This window comes from Gordionus sp. m RMFG-2023, chromosome 1, assembly GCF_954871325.1.
Source record: "Gordionus sp. m RMFG-2023 chromosome 1, tfGorSpeb1-WG-v2, whole genome shotgun sequence".
Classification (NCBI taxonomy): domain Eukaryota; kingdom Metazoa; phylum Nematomorpha; class Gordioida; order Chordodea; family Parachordodidae; genus Gordionus; species Gordionus sp. m RMFG-2023.
In genome coordinates, this window is record NC_088775.1 from 10,011,976 (window position 1) to 10,030,267 (window position 18,292).

The following is an 18,292-nucleotide window of genomic DNA, read 5'->3' on the forward strand; positions in this document are numbered from 1 at the left end:
GTGGAAAATTATTTCCTTGTATTAAAAAAAACCAACATATTTTAATAAAATATTAACTTTTGATTTGTATACATAACAAACTTACTTAATAAATATTACCAGAGAGTAGTTGATCCGGAAACCAAATCCAGATTCGAGTTAGCGGTTGGTCCGAAGTTTTTTAAAAAAAAAAAATAAAGCCGGGCCAAATTATTATTTTTTTTACATACCCTTTAATCGATTTTTCTTTAAAAAAATTCATTTTAAAAGAGAATAGAAAAATATAACACCTTTTAATCTTTGGCACGCTCTCACTCTATTTTGCAGAGAGGATACGACTAGTTGGCATATCGCACTAAACTCAACAGTAAGATTTTAGTTTTACTGTCGAGGAAAACGATATATTTAATCAATAAATATTACTACCTTAAGCCTCTAGAATTTTAAATTTAGATAGGGATAAAATTGTTCACTTTGGTAGGTTAATATATTTTAAAGTCTAGGGTTTAAAGTTCACGACACTTTAGAAATTATGAACCCGATTATTTAAACGTCTATAGGCTGGCTACAAGGAAAAGGGGGCAAAAATTAAAAGCCTTCATCATCCTAGAAGTAATTGTAAAAACATTGGTTTTCCAGATAGAGGATTGTAGTTTATATTAAATTTATACCTATATGCGGTTGATAATTTATTATTAAACCCTAATTAATATGTGTAATTTAATAAATAAATTTATATAAATAAATTTTCAATATTAGAGTGTTCCACCTGATTGAAATAAATTTTTAAGATGCAAAAGTAAAAAATTTTTTTAGAAAAAGGTTCGATGCACGTGTTAATTTTATGAATGGAACCAACCTCGAGTCGGCCTAAGCTCCATCACAGATCGGTTCAAGGTTAAAGCTCTAAGGGTAGAATCAGAACTCAGACAATATAGATTTCTTAGACTTTATTCTTTTACATTCCATTGTAATCTGGAATCCTGTGACAGAATCTTGAATAAGAGTTTTTTTTGCTACTATTAACAAGAGGTGGACTAGGTTTACCGTTTACAACAAGTTATGTTATATTCTAATATAAGGAAGTTTAAAAATAAAGGTATTATATATAATTAGGTAATAAGAAACCAATTGTGACTCTAACGATAAAACAAGAGTGATATTAATTATTGTTCATTTTATACTTGGAATATTAGAAATGAATTAAGAAAACTAAGATAAAATTGAAAGAGAAAAGTGGTTAGATAGCAAATGATATGAACATTAACTCTTATAATAAACGAATACAAAATTATAAGAAAATGCGTAAATTTTTAAAATAATTTATAAGCTTCATTTTGTTTTAATTCTTCACTTGAACCATAACAACTTTCCTTATACTAAATATAAATATAATACTTTAATATATTTTTTGTAGATTAATTTCCTTGCTTTCTTTTATTTTTTGTATTCAGATGCCAAGGAAAATATATTATACTTATTTAATAAATTATTGATTGTCATATTCTAATCAATAAAATGATTCAATTATAGCCAATTTTGTTATTGAATTATATCTCCTCCGCTAACTTCTAATTTAGTGTATTTATATTTTAGTATAAAAATATGCGAACCTTTAAAATTTAAATATTTTATTTTGGAGTTTTGTTATTTTAGAATTTAAAATTTTTCCTATATCAATATCATTATATTTTAAGTATAATTTAGTTATTAAAAAAACGTTGTCAATATTTCTAGATTTATCAATTTATTAAGAAAAATTTGATATATGATTGGTGGGGAGGAGAGGTATAATTAGAAGGTTGGGGGGGGGGGGGTGGGGTTGTAGAAAATCCTCATAAGAGTTATCCGTCCAAATTATTCATCGAAATATTTAACTACAATTTTAAATATTAATAACTAGTGTGGTGACATTCTTAAGTACATCCTTGGCATTAAAATTAGTCAACCTATAACCGTAGCTTAGAATTAAATTACATCAATATTTTGGGTGTAGTAAATATTATTATTAAATTATAGGATTTATTCTTATTTTTATGTTTTATTTTGACTTATGGAAAATCTAAAAATTTTATGTCCCATAAATTTACTGATTTTGCGTTGAAATGTTCATGCATGGAATCGAGTTCTTCACCTAACAATATTAGCCATTAATAATTACTGTATTACTTTTCATTTTTTTTTAAAATATATATAAAAAATCTATATATATAGATATAAAGACATTTACCAATTAGAGATGTAGCAAAACACAAGGCTAAAAATCTGTGGCAAAACAAATCTTTCAACATTCTGGAATTGGAGATTTAATTCGTAAATAAATTGGGAAAAAATTGTAAGGTAATAAATATATAATTTTTTATTTTAAAATAAAATAAGAAGATAGAACTGAAAAATATTTTCTAGTTATATGTAATGCAAGATTATTTTTAGAAAATAATTCTATAAATTTGTACTTTATACTTAATTTTTAGTAAGAGAAGGTTGAGTTATATTTCTAATGCCAGCTTATTTTTAGAAAATAATTTGATATTTTTGCACTTATTTTTACTAAGGTTGAGTTATATTTCTAGTTATATGTAATGCCAGATTATTTTTAGAAATAATTCTATAAATTTGTACTTTGTACTTATTTTAGTAAGTGAAGGTTGAGTTATATTTTCTAGTTATATGTAATGCAAAATTATTTTTAGAAAATAATTTTATAAATTTGCACTTTGTACTTATTTTCATGTAGTTATAAATAATTTTTTTTACTTAGAATCTTAATTTAAAAAAATATAATGCAACATCTGCAATACGCTAATTTTTATTTTATAGATTTTATTAGACGAAAAATCTTAGATATAGATAATAGAGTCTAATATACTACTCCATCCTAATCCGATCCTGAAAGAGATTATTTTTTCATAGGAATTGGTGTTGTAAAGGAAATGGAATTGAACTCGGATCCCGGCAAGTTTAATTTTAAATTATTTTTTCTCTTATTTTCCTATAAAATTATCTTTCCAAGAATAACAACAGTTTTATTTTTTTTACTGTTAGAGATTCGATAATTTATTCGTTTTTATACTCTTTCAACATTCCCAGTTTTTTAAAGCAACATCAAATCGAATCCTTGTTGCTAAAATTTATTTATTATCAGATCAATCCATATTAATATTCTTCTAGAAGATACTCGGTCTACGGAGGTTCTCAGCTCACTTTAATTAAATAGTAATTTTAAAAATGAGTTAACTGAAAGAAGTTGTTCCTAATATAAGCTGGTGTTAATCTAATTACTATAAAAAAATAGCTTAATATACATTCAGTATAGGTTTCACATTAGGTAAAGATTAATTAGATTATTTTATACACTATTTGAAATATTATTATTTTATTATATTTATGCTTCATCGAATTCTTATACTGAAACTTTACATACATTTAACTAGACTGGTACTTCTACTATAAGAAGGGTGTATGGTTACAACACGAGATCATCATTGAGGTAAAGTATTTAAGCAAGGCTTTCAAAGAAATAATTTCTAAAATTATATTTCTGTCGATGGCTCAAATTTATTTTCCAATTTACACTTTATAACTCAAGATTTATTTTTTGTTATTATATATATTCTTATCACTTTTTTTCTCTCCTTCTGTCTTTCCTTTCATCGATTATAGAAAAAAAGCATATTTGATTTCCATGAAATTCCAGGATAAAATTCATTCTAAACCACTAATTCTTGAATTGTTTTTAGGATTTATAGGAATAAAAAATCAAGCCTAAAATATTATAGAATATTAATTAATAAAAATTATCGATAAATCAATATTTTATAAAAAAAAACAAAATTACCAATTTAATACCCTTAAATGCGTAAATGGTGGTTAAGGGAAAGTAGGAAGGGGGCATGAAAAATATTAATTTCCTCCATAGATGGAGTTATTCTTAAGAGGTGGTAAATATATATATCAATCTTTTGAAATAAAAAAATAATTAGTTTCGGTAATATGCCAACGAGTTCAATAAATGTAAAAAATATTTAATTATATTAACGTTTAAGTAAAACTTTTTTATAAAATATTTCCAAGCATCGGGTAATAAAACTAATAATTTTCTCCTTCTTCGTTTTCCGATCACTATTTCAATCGATTATCCAATATAAATTTTTGTTATTGGAAAAACTTCTATATTAACCAATTCAATATTGGAATTGATCCCACGATCCATATTATTATTATTATATAGAAAATGAAATATTATCAAAAAATAATTTAAAATTTTGTCGAGGCGCAGGGTTCGGTCCATTTAATTCCTATCGTATTGAATTTGGATGGCATTCTAGCTTAGATCTATTCTGAAAGGCTATTAGAAAAAAATGCATTTTTATACTACTAAAAAAAGTGGCGCGAAAAGCTAAAACATTTTTTAAAAAAAAATTGTAATATAAGCAAATTAAGGTGTACAATTACAATAAACGATTCCTAAAGATATCGAATAAGATTTATGGGGGGAAAGAACCATCTAATAGTGCTTACTCTACCCCTTAGCCAAAATCCTAATACATCTAAGTAAATATGGTTATAAATTTTAGTTATTGTTCAAACTACTTAAACCATATTGTATTTCAAGCCCATTATTAAAGGAAGGTTATATCAATCAAAAATCGTCATTTATTAATAATTTCAATAAACAAATGCTAAAAATCATTTATTTTTTTATTGATTGAAATATTATTTTATTACCCCTTATAATAAATCCCATCATCAAATTATAAAATATTTTTTAAAAAAATAATCATTATAAATCGTAATAAACTTTTTATTAACCAATAAATAAATGGTTTAATATTTTGCCAAAAAATTTTTTCCAAAAGGCCGTGTCCGGTCGGTTTAATACCAGCTATTTAGCCGTCTTAAATATGGGTCAAATAGCCAAAAAAGCAAAGGAAAAAATTAAAATAAAAATAAACAATGTCACCAAGATAACTAAAATAAAATGACTTCGATAAAATACCTTTTTAGCCCATAGTAAATAGAAATTAATTATCAAAATTAAGCCAACCTGTGTTAAGGACGAAAGTTATTTTAAAGAAAATAAAATAAGTATATATTTCAGAGACCTGCAGGCCCGGCCCTATACCCGGCCCGGGCCGTATTTTAAATTTTTTAAATATACCCGGGCTGGGCCTAAAAAAATATTTTTTTAATATATCCGAGCCGGGCCGGGCCTAAAAAATTTATTTAAAAATATATCCGGGCCGGGCCTAAGATTGTTAAACCCGGGCCGGGCCTTAATATTTTTTATAAAAATTTTTACATTATGAGTTAATGGTTATAAGATTATATTATATTATAGTTGTGATTAATATAATATTGGGTAATGGTTAACACACCTAACACCCACAGATCGATCTAATTATTAATTTCCTGCAAATTTATTCAAAGTATTAATATATTTTTTTATAATTCATATCTAAATTTTTACAACATATTTTACCAAAACAATCAAATAAAGGAATATCTTAAATAAGCCCCAATATTCAAGTATTAAATATTTTTTATAATTCATATCTAAATTTTTAGAATATTTACCAAAACAATCAAATAAAGGAATATCATGGCACAAAATACTAATTATAATTAATAAAATTAAAAATAATATTTATTCTTTTAGAAATACAAATAATAATTTAAAATCTGAAATATGGGCTAAATTTAACATCATCATAGATGAAAATAAAAAAAACATTGGCTACGTACAATGTAAGAATTGTTCAAGTATATTATCTTATAATTATAAACATGGTACATCACATCTAAAAAGACATAAATGTGATGGTAAATCCATGAAAATTAATAATTTTTTTTACACCTGAAAAACCAACCTATAAATGTAATATAAAATATTTAAAAATTATAAAATAAATTATATTAATATTGTGCAATTAGATTATATTTTCAAAATACTATTTATTATACATGCAATTTTTAAATAGCGATTTATTTTTATTTTATAAATTAAATATTAGTTTTATTTTTTTTAAATGCAATATAAAATATAGTATATGCTCAAAATATTATTACCATTTTTATGAATATTAATTTGTTTTATTTTTATAAATGCAAAAAATATAGTATATGCTCAAAATGGTAATATGAAAAAAAACCCCTGGAAAAAATCCCCGAAAATAAACCCCAGGAAAAAAAACCCCCGGAAAAAAAAACCCCGGAAAAAAACCCCTAGGAAATAAAACCCCCGGAAAAAAACCCCAGGAAATAAAACCAGCGGAAAAAAAACCCCAGGAAATAAAACCCCCGGAAAAAAGTTTTAAAATGTATTTTTAATCAAAAGAATAAAAATTGTTTATCAATTAAAAACGCTATAATTGGTATTTATTTATAAAATTAAACAATAATAATTTGGATCTTTATGCCGTATATAAAGACAAAAAAAAATTTTTAATTTACAAAAATATTTTATTCATATTCTCTTTTAAATGAAGGTAATAGGAAAAAAACCCCTGGAAAAAAAATCCCCGGAAAATAAACCCCCAGGAAAAAAAACCCCCGGAAAAAAACTTCTAGGAAATAAAACCCCCGGAAAAAAAACCCCCAGGAAATAAAACCAGCGGAAAAAAACCCCCGGAAAAAAGTTTTAAAATGTATTTTTAATCAAAAGAATAAAAATTGTTTATCAATTAAAAACGCTATAATTGGTATTTATTTATAAAATTAAACAATAATAATTTGGATCTTCATGCCGTATATAAAGACAAAAAAAAATTTTTAATTTACAAAAATATTTTATTCATTATTCTCTTTTTTGGGGAATTTTTTTCCGGGGGTTTTTTTTCCTGGGGATTTATTTTCCGGGGGTTTTTTTTCCTAAGGGTTTATTTTCCAGGGGTTTTTTTTCCTGGGGGTTTATTTTCCGGGGGGTATATTTTCCGGGGATTTATTTTCCGGGGTTTTTTTTTCCAGGGGTTTTTTTCCGGGATTCGCTCAAAATATCCATTTTTATAAATAACAGTTTTATAATTTTTATAAATTCAATATAATATTCTCAAAATATTAGCTTTTTTCATGTATTTTTTAAATAATAAGCGATAATACTCGCTGAAAAATATGGTAAAATACCTCATAGGTGAATTTTTGTAGATACCAGGTCGAATATAATTTTAAAAAATTCCGAGCCGGGCCTGAAATTTTTTTTTTAAAAAATTCCGAGCCAGGCCTAAAAATTTTTTTTTAAAAAATATCCAGGCCGGGCCTTAAATTTTTAAATCCGGGCCAGGCCATAAAAATTTTTTTTTAAATTTATCCGGGCCGGGCCGTAAAAATTTTTTATTAAAAATATCCGGGCCGGGCCTAAAAAATTTAAAACCGGGTCGGGCCGTGCAAATGGTGCCTCTGCAGGTCTCTGATATATTTAATTAAATCCATACCATTTTTAAACAATAAATTTTATCAAAATATTTCTATTCCAAATTCACCATAGATAGGACCCAATAAATCATTGGTTTAAAATCAAATATTTTTTCTTTCAAATAAATTATTTTTTAGTGAAAAATAACTAACTATATATCAGAAAGCTCAGGAAAAAACAAAATTCCGGTATAGTCAAAAAAAATTATTCAGGCCAAAAATTGAATTCAAAATTAAAGTTTAATTACCTATATGATATTTAATCGTTTTATAAATTTTCATTGATATAGTTTAAACAGTCATCATAACTTTATATTTAATGACCAAAATTCTTTTGATAAATCGAGTAATTTTATCATTTAACTCAGCTAAAGTCTTCAATTTCAAACATAAAAGGTTGTAAACCAATGTTTCCTTAACAATGACCATTAAAAAAATATGATAGCTTTTGTGTCATATAGTGACATTAAAAAAACATGTCCTTTCAGTACTAATTAGAAAAGGAGATTCTATGTTTTTTATGTATAAAATAGGATATTAAGCGATCTAAAAAGGTATATATTAATAGAGGTTTGCAATGATCGGCCAGTGGGTTGGGTACTGAAAAATTATGGGACTAGACTATAGACGAGTTCTGGTATATGATAATCTATAGTGTAGTATTTTTAATTTAGCCACTCCTCATCAACTTATATATATTTCAGGTTAGGCCTTGTATTATAAGAACCGAGCCAGGCTAAAATTTGGCCAAGCAAGACAAAAGCTAAATTCCAACCAAGCCTTGCCTGAAAATTTGGCCATTTGTGAACTTCTAATATCGAATAAATAAAGAGAATTGATAAAATATAATAATACATTTTTTTGAACTTTATTAAATTTTTAAAAATATTTATTTATCCTCTTTTTATAGCTAATTAATAATTATCAGGAATGGCAAAATTATTTTTTTATAGCGTTAAAAAAACTACTAAATTAATTATAAAGGAGCGTATAATATTATGATAAATTTGAATCATGGCAATATATTTACAAAAGAATGAAAAACACGTTTTCTCAATATAATGGCGACTTCAAATGATTATAAATTTTTTTTACAAGATTTAATTAGAAATACTAGTAATATTAGTTGGATTAAGGAGACCATTATTAGCAGATATTTCTGGATCCTTCAAGTTATTAGCAGCCGAAATATTGTTATTTACATTAACAGACGCAGGGACATTAACACTTGTGTTGGATGTAGGGTTAGGAGTTGTTTCCATTATATCTTCGTCACTATAAATGTTTTCAGCCTTTAAAAAAAATTCATTTTAAATTAGTTATTTTGGAATAAAACGCTAAAAATTGGAAATCTCGCTTGCATCTCCTAAAAATGTTTTAAATCAATATTGAAATAAATATTAATAGATGCCAGGAGATATAAATGAGAATCCCAATTTTTAGCGATTTAGAATGGAAAACATTATTTTTAAACTAAAAAAAAAATTAAGGTAGACAGGATATTCATAATTTCAAAAATCTAAAAGCAAAATTAGGGTAAATATAAATATATAACAAACCATTTGCCAGACTTGCATGATATTATCTTCAGACACAGAGCAAATAACCCAAGGCTCGTTAGGATTCCAAGAGAAATCGGATATTTTCGATGTGTGGCCACCGTGTATAAACTATAATTAAAATGAATTTTAAAAGGGCTAGTCAAGATTTCCCGATATATAGGTATTTTGTAGCTAAAACCCAATTCCAGCCCTCTTAAGTAAATAGCTAAACAATCTTGTTCGATTTTAATATCTTTTGCTAAAAAATTTGATATTATATTATTAGTAACATTTATATATATTTGTTTACAAACTGACAGACAGAAATTAGATGGGTTTCATCGCAAATAAAATAAAACCTATAATCAAAATATTCTCTATCGTTTATAATAGGGCTGTGCCGATATTAAATATCGGATCGGATCGGTCCCGATATTTGGCGTTTTTCAAAAATATCGGATCGGCCCGATACCTGTAAAAAACCCGATCCGATAATTTTACTAAAAATGCAATTCTTATAAAACTTTTGAGTAATGAAACTTTGAATTATTATTTTTTAATAAAAAAAAATAAATTATTTCAATTATTTCGAGTTTCTATTTTACATTAATAATATTTTATAAATAATTTTTTTTTAAACAATGCAAATGTTATTTATTTTTTTAAATAGATTTTACAAGTTTTTTTATAAAAATAGAAAGGAACACCCAAAGTTTTATTTATTTTTAATTTTTTAAAAAAATAACACCAATCTTATTATTTATACTTTAAATAAAAATTATTTTAAATATGGTTTCTGAATTATGGAAATATTTTGATAAAGATGAAGGTAATTTTGCAAAATGCGTCATCTGCGGAATTCTAATTTCACGGGGAGGAATACTGAAAAATTCGTTCAATACAACTAACATTAGGAAACAACTGAAGCGTTGCCATCAAAAGGAATTCGAAGAGCTATCACAAAAAGAACGAGAAATATTAGAAAAAACAAATCAAATTTTTAAAAAAAAGAGCCCTGAAAGTCAGCCAACAATATCAGCCATTCTTAATAAAACTAATATTTGGAAACATTATGATCCTAAATCAATAATAATTTCTAAATTTATAGGGGAAATGATAGCGTGACCACCAGCCGATTTCTATCTTGGAGGATATAGGCTTTAAAAGGCTTTTACATCATTTATGTCCAAATTACAAAATTCCCAATAGAAAGTATTTTTCGCAAGGAGTTATTCCGGATATATATGAAAAACTCTCCGAAAAAATTCGTAAAGAAATTTTGGTTGACGATTCTTTTTTATCCTTTACGGTAGATATATGGACTAGAAATTCAGGTGGCGATTCTCACATCTCATTAACATGCCACTATATAAACCAAAATTTTCAACAAATTAATAGAGTTCTAAATGTTAAAACATTTAATGAGTCGCATACAGCAATAAATATTGCTCAAATTTTAGATGAAATTATTAATTATTGGGGTATAAAGAAAAATAAAATACACCTAATCATTAGAGATAATGCACCCAATATAACTTTGGCCATGAAAAATGGGAAATTTCAAAGCGTTTCTTGTTTTGCACATAGTTTGCAATTGGTTGCACAGGCAGCAATTTTATCACAGAGATCTATTATTGACATGCTTGCCCGGGTTAGAAAAATAGTAGGACACTTTAAACATTCTTCTATTGCACAAAATTGTCTAAAAGAAATCCAAATTCGATTAAGTCTAGCCCAGCACAAATTAATCCAGGATGTGCCCACCCATTGGGATTCTACCTATTATATGCTCGAAAGATTGATAGAACAAAAAAGGGCGGTACAGCTGTTCATTATCGATAATCCTAATTTGGGAAATCTCTCATTATATGAGTGGGAATTAGCAGAAAGGGTAATTGATGTTCTTGAACCAATTCAGAGAGTAACAAAAGAAATAAGTACGGAATCATGTTCAATTAGCAATGTTATACCCTTTGTTGAAATTCTGAAAAGTGAATTAACAATTAATGGGGACACAGATAGAGGTGTGCAGACTATGAAGAATACCACTAATAATCAATTAACAACTCGGTTTTTTGATATTTATGATGATGACAATTATGTTGTCGCAACATTACTTGATCCTCGATATAAGGATTTCTTTTTGCCAAAAAACATATCATACATAGAAAAGCTCAGGACTGCATGTGAGTCTTTTTTTAAAGGTGATGATAATGTTCAACTTCCAATTTCTAATAAAGATTCGCCAGGTTTTATATTTTTTAAAATAAATTTAGATTTTATTGTTAACTTAGGTAATGACAATGAGAAAAATGTTCCACATAACATTAAAAAATGCAAATTTAATTTAAGGGATGCTTATAAATTGAAAATCAAAGAAAAACTAGTAATAAATGAAATCGATAGTAATGTAAATGATGACCTGCCATACCTAATAGAAATCAAAGAATATTTAAAAGAATCTTTATATATAGAAAGTATGACAATATATTTTTCATATTAATTTAAATATTGCTTGGTTGGGCTATGATTGACCCATTTGTTTGGGTGATTTTTCAAAATCAACAAAAGATTGGGTTTGTATGAAACCCACTATTTTATAAATGCTAATTTTATATTTGTGTTATTTATTTAGAAAACTCGAATAACATTGATGATATTAATATTATATCCCCAGTGAATCCACTTGAATATTGGAGAGTTAATGCTGTAAAATTTCCAACTTTATCAACACTTGCACGTAAATTTTTGGCTCCTCCAGCAACAAGTGTCCCATCTGAGTCTGCCTTCAGTACGGCAGGGGATATTGATAGTCCTCATCGTAGAAGCCTATTGCCTGAAAATCTAGAGGCTCTTATATTTATTAAAAAAAATCTAATATATTATAATTTTATATATTAAATATTACAATTTTATAAACCAACATAAAATGGATATATTATTATATATTTTTTTTAAAATTATTGTTGAAATAAAAAAATTAAATTATGCATAATTCTTTTATGCATAAAAAATATTGATTTATTAATTACATTTGGTTCAAAGAGGGGTGGTAAAAAATTAATATAAATATCGGATCGGTATCGGATCGGTTTTGAACCAATATCGGATCGGATCGGTAAAAAATATGTGGATCGGCACAGCCCTAGTTTATAATATATTATTTTAATATATATTCTATTATTATCAAAGAGCAGTAAAGGTCATATTATCTGGCCCGAATTTGGAAAATAATTCCATTTCAAAGCCCGGGCCCATTAGTTATTAATTTAATAAAGTTTGATTTGACTAGTTTAAGTATAAATTTATTTAAAAGGTATGATTATGGGCCTATTTTGCAAAAAAACTTTTTATATTCCAAGTTATCAATTTTAATATAAACCTATTTTGTTATAAAAATTTAAAATAATAACGCTATTATATAATTCGAAACGCCTTTAATTTATAATTAACAAAACCATTTTATACGAGAGTATTATGAAACAATAAAATATAATTAAACCAATAATTCTGGGGGTCCATCTTCAGCATCCTCGGGACTTTGCTCCTCTCCAATCTTACTGAGATCCCATATGTGGAGACGCCTATCAGTGCCACTCGAGGCCAATATAGTTTCGTTATGTGGGGACCATTGTACCTTTTAATTATTTTTAAAAATAATGCTTAAAAAATGGCATTTTAATTATTTCGACAATAATATTCAAATACTTTTTTATATAAAATTACATGTTAATGGGAATACAAGCCTATTTTTTTAAAATAGTTTTGCTTCCAACATTGAGTAATCATTATAAAGAAATTAATCTCATCCTTAAATGAATGTTAGTTTAGTTATGTGCAAAATTGATTCAATATAGAATTATGTATTATTTTATACCTGGAATATTTCATCCTTGTGTGATTCAAACGAGTGGAGTTTTAACTTTAGATTTCGCATGTCCCACAAAGCTACAGTCTTTTAAAAACAAATAATTCATAAATTTAAGTTTTATAAATTTGATCTTAAAATTTACAATGATATTGGTTTTAAAATTTTAAATGTCTGTGCTCCCTATGGCAAAAAAATCTAATAATCCTAGAGGTGCGAGTTAGAAAACAAATCAGATAAGCTTTGAGAGGCAAGTTGATTTTTATTAAATTTTGGATTAGACCCTCGAGGATAAACCGATATTTCTGGTAAAAATTGAGCAAAAGTCGAGGATTCCATATACTTACTGGTCGCTTAAGATGCATTTAAAAAGCAAGAAGCATATTGTTTTAATACATTTCTGGTTACATTATTTAAAATGAATGTATAGTTAAAAGAAATCAATTATAATATGCAAACTAATAAAATTATTGTTATATAGAGCTTTGGATTGCAACACAGCTGTTTTGGTGGGTGGCCACAGTAATGGCTTGTTTTAATTATAGATCTTCATTGAGATTTTAACTAAATTTTATGCCAAATGTTATGAATCTTATGACTTCCTCACCATAAATATCAAGTACAATCGCAATGTCTGTAGTTCTGCAGAACTAATAATAGAGACATTTAGATGATTGAATCATGCTGAAAATCAATGCATGTGTAATTCCAAGGTATTAGTCTGATGGGAAGTATCAAAAGGAAGCCATTGTTATGTTGTAAATCAGGAACACAAATATGTAATCGGGATACTTTTTAATCGAGATAAAGAAAATTTTAATGTTAAGTTTGAAAAAAAATAGAAGAGAATATAAATACAACGTTCTTTATAATATTATAATACTTATATAAAGTCAAAACTTTATAAATGATGCTAAATATAAATAATTCCACTGATACAATCTATCCAAAAAATCCGCCATACCTTGAAATCCAATTTTTTCTTCTCTAGGTTGAGTTAAACCCTTGAGACTGGGGTGATAGTTTTCGGTTAAAAACTCGGATAATTTTTTTTTGAATATCCAAAAAAATAAATAAAATAAACTGTATAAACCAAAAATTATTTTAATACCAAAAACAATGTTGTGTTATGTTAACTAACTTTGTCAGCTGAACCAGTGGCCAATATAAATTCGCTGTAAGGATTAAAAGAAAGACAATTGACCTCTGCAACGTGAGCGTCTATACTGTGGCTAGGTTTATTTATAATGTTAGAGCGAGTATCCCAGCTAATATTATTTTTTAAAAAGAAATGTAATAAAGTAATATTTAATCATTATAAAATATTGAATGGTATTTTTGAAAATGGAAAATATAGATTTATCAATAGCGAAATCTGGAACCTTAGACAATATTTCTTTGGCTAAAATATTGAGTTAGCTGTATTTAAAAATTGGCTAAAATGAGTCGTTTAACAAATGATCAATTATAGTTTATATTCATGAATCTAAAATCATATAAAATATTTTTATCGATAAATCACTTATTTATATAATAACATTAATCTATTTACACAATACAAATATATTATCAAATTTAAATTTTTAAAATTAGGACGCTATCTTATCGGATCAAATCGGAAAATTTTATATTATTGGCCAATAACTGATATTTTAAAAGTATGAAATATCGGTAAATCCCTAAATTAATTCCTTAAATAATCATACCCTGGGTTGAGGATGATCCAGGAGTTATAAAATATATTATAGAATAAAATACGCGTAAAAGATAAGAAAATTAAAGAGAAAAAAAACAAAAAACCGATATGAATAAAAAGACAAGCATGACAGTTAAATATCGCTATATAGTTAAGTATAATATTATAGTTTTATGTAAAACATCATAAGTTTCTGGTCATCGGCCACAGAGCCAAATATAGTTTGATGAAGCAAGTGCCAAGCCACGTCTTCGACCACGGATGTGTGTCCAGTGTATATCGTTTGAGCGTCAATCGTTTCTGAGGAGGAACTATTGGGTTTCGTGGAATGGGGAGAGTTTATGTCCCATAAACAAACAGTCTTTAAATATTGTTAAAAAAAAGTATCAACCTGATAGTGTCATTATAATGAGGGAAGGGTTAGGTATAAATCCAAAGATTAATTTAATATGTATCGATTATATATAAGGGGCTAGGAGGCCCAGATCAAATCCTAGTCTGAAAAAACCCGAGATGGGTCATAAATTTTTAATTAAAAATAAATATAAACAAGGTTGATTTAAATTATAAAATTAATAGTTATAGAAAATGATGATGTAGTAAGAGTGTTTTAATATTCATTCACTACTCATATTTTCCATTTCCCCTTTGAAACAATTAATATAGCCAAAATGATTCAAAGCTTAAATTATTAAAATCCAAGCAGGGGGATCAGGCCTAAAAATTTTTACTTCTGAAGCTCTGATATATATCTTGGCCGAAAATATAGTGTATATCTACCTTTTTTAAAAAAAAAAATGCTATCCTGAAAAATTATAAAAAATGGATATAGAACACCATAAAGCTCTGCTGACTAGTGTTGTTAAACGGCTCGATTTAAGCCGATTTTTAAAAACGGCTAACTCAATATTTTAGCCATAAAAATATTGTCTAAGCCTAAAGATTTCGTTAATAGATGTTTAAACCTTTGTGCCACCTATGAGCAAAATCTTAAGGCTTGCATAATATTTTTCCTAATAAAATATTGTAGCCATTTCAAAAATCGACTCAAAATGAGCCATTTAACAACACTACTGCTGACGATATATTAAAGATATACCAAATCCGGCAATGGTCCGGATCTTCCCTCTTTGTAAATCCAGCCAGATTAGTGTTTGTCAAAAAAGCTACCACTATCTTTTAGCCAAATTTTTTTTACCCAAGCCTGAAGATTTTAAGTGGCAGAAATATTTGGACATCTATTAACAAAATCTTGAGGCTTGCATAATATTATTTTGGCTAAAATCTTAATTTGAAATAGGCTAAATCGAACAGTCCAACCCTGTTCACAGTTAGCGCAAATTCGCTACAAAGTATATAAAAATAATACATTATATTTTGTATACTTTGCCATGAATTTGCACTAACAGTAAATGCAGGATTTTAGATGAATAAAGCTTTCAAATACTGCAGAGCTTGAAAAAAAATCTTCAAAATACATATTTTTTTGAATATGATCCAATTTAAGGAAATTATTATTAATCACATGACCTGTCAGATTTGACAAGTTCTTAATATAAAATGATTAAATTTTATCAAAAATCATTTTTTATATGTCTCAACTAATGTTTACATTGAGCCCGTTTTTAAAAACTGTAAACTCAGTATTTTATGTTAAAAAAATATTCGAGAGCCTAAAGATTTTACTCATAGATGACATCATTATTTTTTTTAACATATTCTCATATTTACATTTCTCTTATTTTTTAAAATAAAATATCCCGTAATTAATATATTTGATTTATTAAAATGCTATTTAAATGGAATAATGTCAGATAACTGATATTTCAAAAAGATGAATAATTGGTCTGATCCAATAAAAAAATATTGGTACTCCCTATTTTTAACACTACATTTAATATTTGCAAGTGTAATTTTTAATCAATTATTAATTAAAAGAAAATCAACATCCATAATTTTTTTTATACTTCTAACCTTGAAATGAACAATTAATTAGCTAAATTTTACATGCACAAATTAAACCTTTGTCTATATATAAAATCTCATAAAATTAGAGGTCAGCTAAATCATGATCAATTTAACTTAAAATACTTTAACAAAAATTAAAAATAAAATTAATCCACTTTAAAAAAAAGAAGATGATAATGAATTACATGATCATCTGAGGCACTGAGTAAATAACCATTGACATTAGGATTCCAGGAAAGACCATAGCCTTCTTTCAAATGACCTTTCAGTCTTAATTCTGGATGACATACACCATTAGGATCTATTGATAATATTTGTAGATTTTTTTTAAACATAAATTATTTTATTGTATATTGGATTGTCAAATACTAAAACAAAATGCCAATTATATATGTATATCTAATTTACCCGGTTTTGAAGGGTGTTTAGTATAGTCAAATATAAGCACATCGGAGGTTGGAGTTTTGGTAGCTATAATGCATGGATTTTGAGGCATATATCTTGCTCTATTTACTTCTCCTTCATGATTTATTTTAATATCTATTTCAATCTTGCCAGCTACAGAACCAAATCCACCAAACTCTAATATGTCAATAATAAAAGGATATTTTTAAAATGAATTAATCTTCAAATAAAATATATTATCCTACCTCCTCTTTCTGCATCATAATGAGATGCGTCAAATGGTGCTTCATCGTTAGGAATTTGAACACTTGCTATTACTAAATGGTTTTGCTCATCAGAACTATTTAATATTTTAATATCTATTTAATTAATTTTTTAAAAATTACGTATGTGTTCCAAGTATTAATCTATGTAAGGTATAATCTTTTCCTTCAGGCCTAAAATTTATAATAATAAGATTGTTAAAATTTTAGAAACTTTGTTATATCAGGCAACCACTGAACAGTTAAACTAGGCCACTCTAACGCATGTGTCATTACTAAATCATATAAAAATGGAGTATTTTTTTTCCAAATTTTATATTCCTCATTTATCACTCTCTCTTCTAAGGCTTCATCGTAGGCTATTTATATAAATTTAGAAAAAAATTAAACAAAACATATGATTTAAAAAGTTACTTTCTTTTTCAGCCATAATCGTTTGGAGGGAATTATAATTTAAATTAATTTTAAATCCTCTGGGGTGTATCTTTATTTATAATGCATACATACATATGCAATAAAAGAAATGTTCTTAGAAGTATTAAGATTAATCATTTATCATTTAATATTTTAGTCAGCGTCAGGCTAAGGAGTAAGGAAATTTGTCAACTTGCCCTTAATGGAGTACAATAGCTTAACAATAGGGGCCAGGATGTTTATTACCCGGTCCCCAAGCAAAAAATATTTCAGCTTTCTGCCACTATTATCATCCAAAATCAACTATTATACTTTAAATTATATTTTTTAATATTAATTTATTGTTTTGACAACCTTTGGTAATTTAGCTAGATTCTCATTCTTAGGGCTTATTAAAATTACAGAAATACATATCAAAAACTATATAACACAAATAAAAAAACTCTTGACAAACGATCTTTAAATTTATTTATTAAATGAATAAAAAATATCCATTATGACCATATTTTGTAACCCCTATACTACATTACATAGTATATATAAAAATCGAATACACAGAGATAAGGGATATCTACATAGGGGGGGGGGGGTATGACGTAAGATCTTGAAATTGGAGGGGAATGGCTAGTTTAAAATTCTATTGTCAATAAAATTAAAGGATGATGGGGAGTATTGATTTGAATTTATGTTTTTTGCTAATTTTAGATAGGAGTATAGTAGTGTACGGGGCAGTGGCGTATCCATGATT

At 26.7% G+C, this 18,292-nt stretch overlaps 1 protein-coding gene across 1 annotated transcript; it reads right to left on the bottom strand.

Moving 5' to 3' along the window:
* Positions 1-8,300: 8,300 nt before the first annotated feature.
* On the bottom strand, positions 8,301-17,599 carry LOC135922329 (histone-binding protein RBBP4). Its single transcript, XM_065456713.1, has 12 exons — positions 17,545-17,599; positions 17,345-17,489; positions 17,254-17,304; positions 17,113-17,207; positions 16,871-17,044; positions 16,648-16,763; positions 14,677-14,855; positions 13,940-14,066; positions 12,808-12,885; positions 12,433-12,567; positions 8,949-9,059; positions 8,301-8,681 (listed from the first exon to the last, which is right to left on the bottom strand). Exons 1-12 carry the CDS (start codon positions 17,558-17,560, stop codon positions 8,490-8,492), a joined length of 1,419 nt encoding a protein of 472 aa, XP_065312785.1. The 5' UTR covers positions 17,561-17,599; the 3' UTR covers positions 8,301-8,489.
* Between the last annotated feature and the right edge of the window lie 693 nt (positions 17,600-18,292).

What these genes read in the sequence shown, in the direction of transcription:
- LOC135922329 (XM_065456713.1), bottom strand. An exon ending in TCAGTGCCTCAGATGATCAT is followed by an intron (nt 14,856 to 16,647) that starts GTAATTCATTAT and finishes CAATATTTAAAG; the next exon opens with ACTGTTTGTTTATGGGACAT. An exon ending in TCATGCAAGTCTGGCAAATG is followed by an intron (nt 8,682 to 8,948) that starts GTTTGTTATATA and finishes TTTTTTTTAAAG; the next exon opens with GCTGAAAACATTTATAGTGA.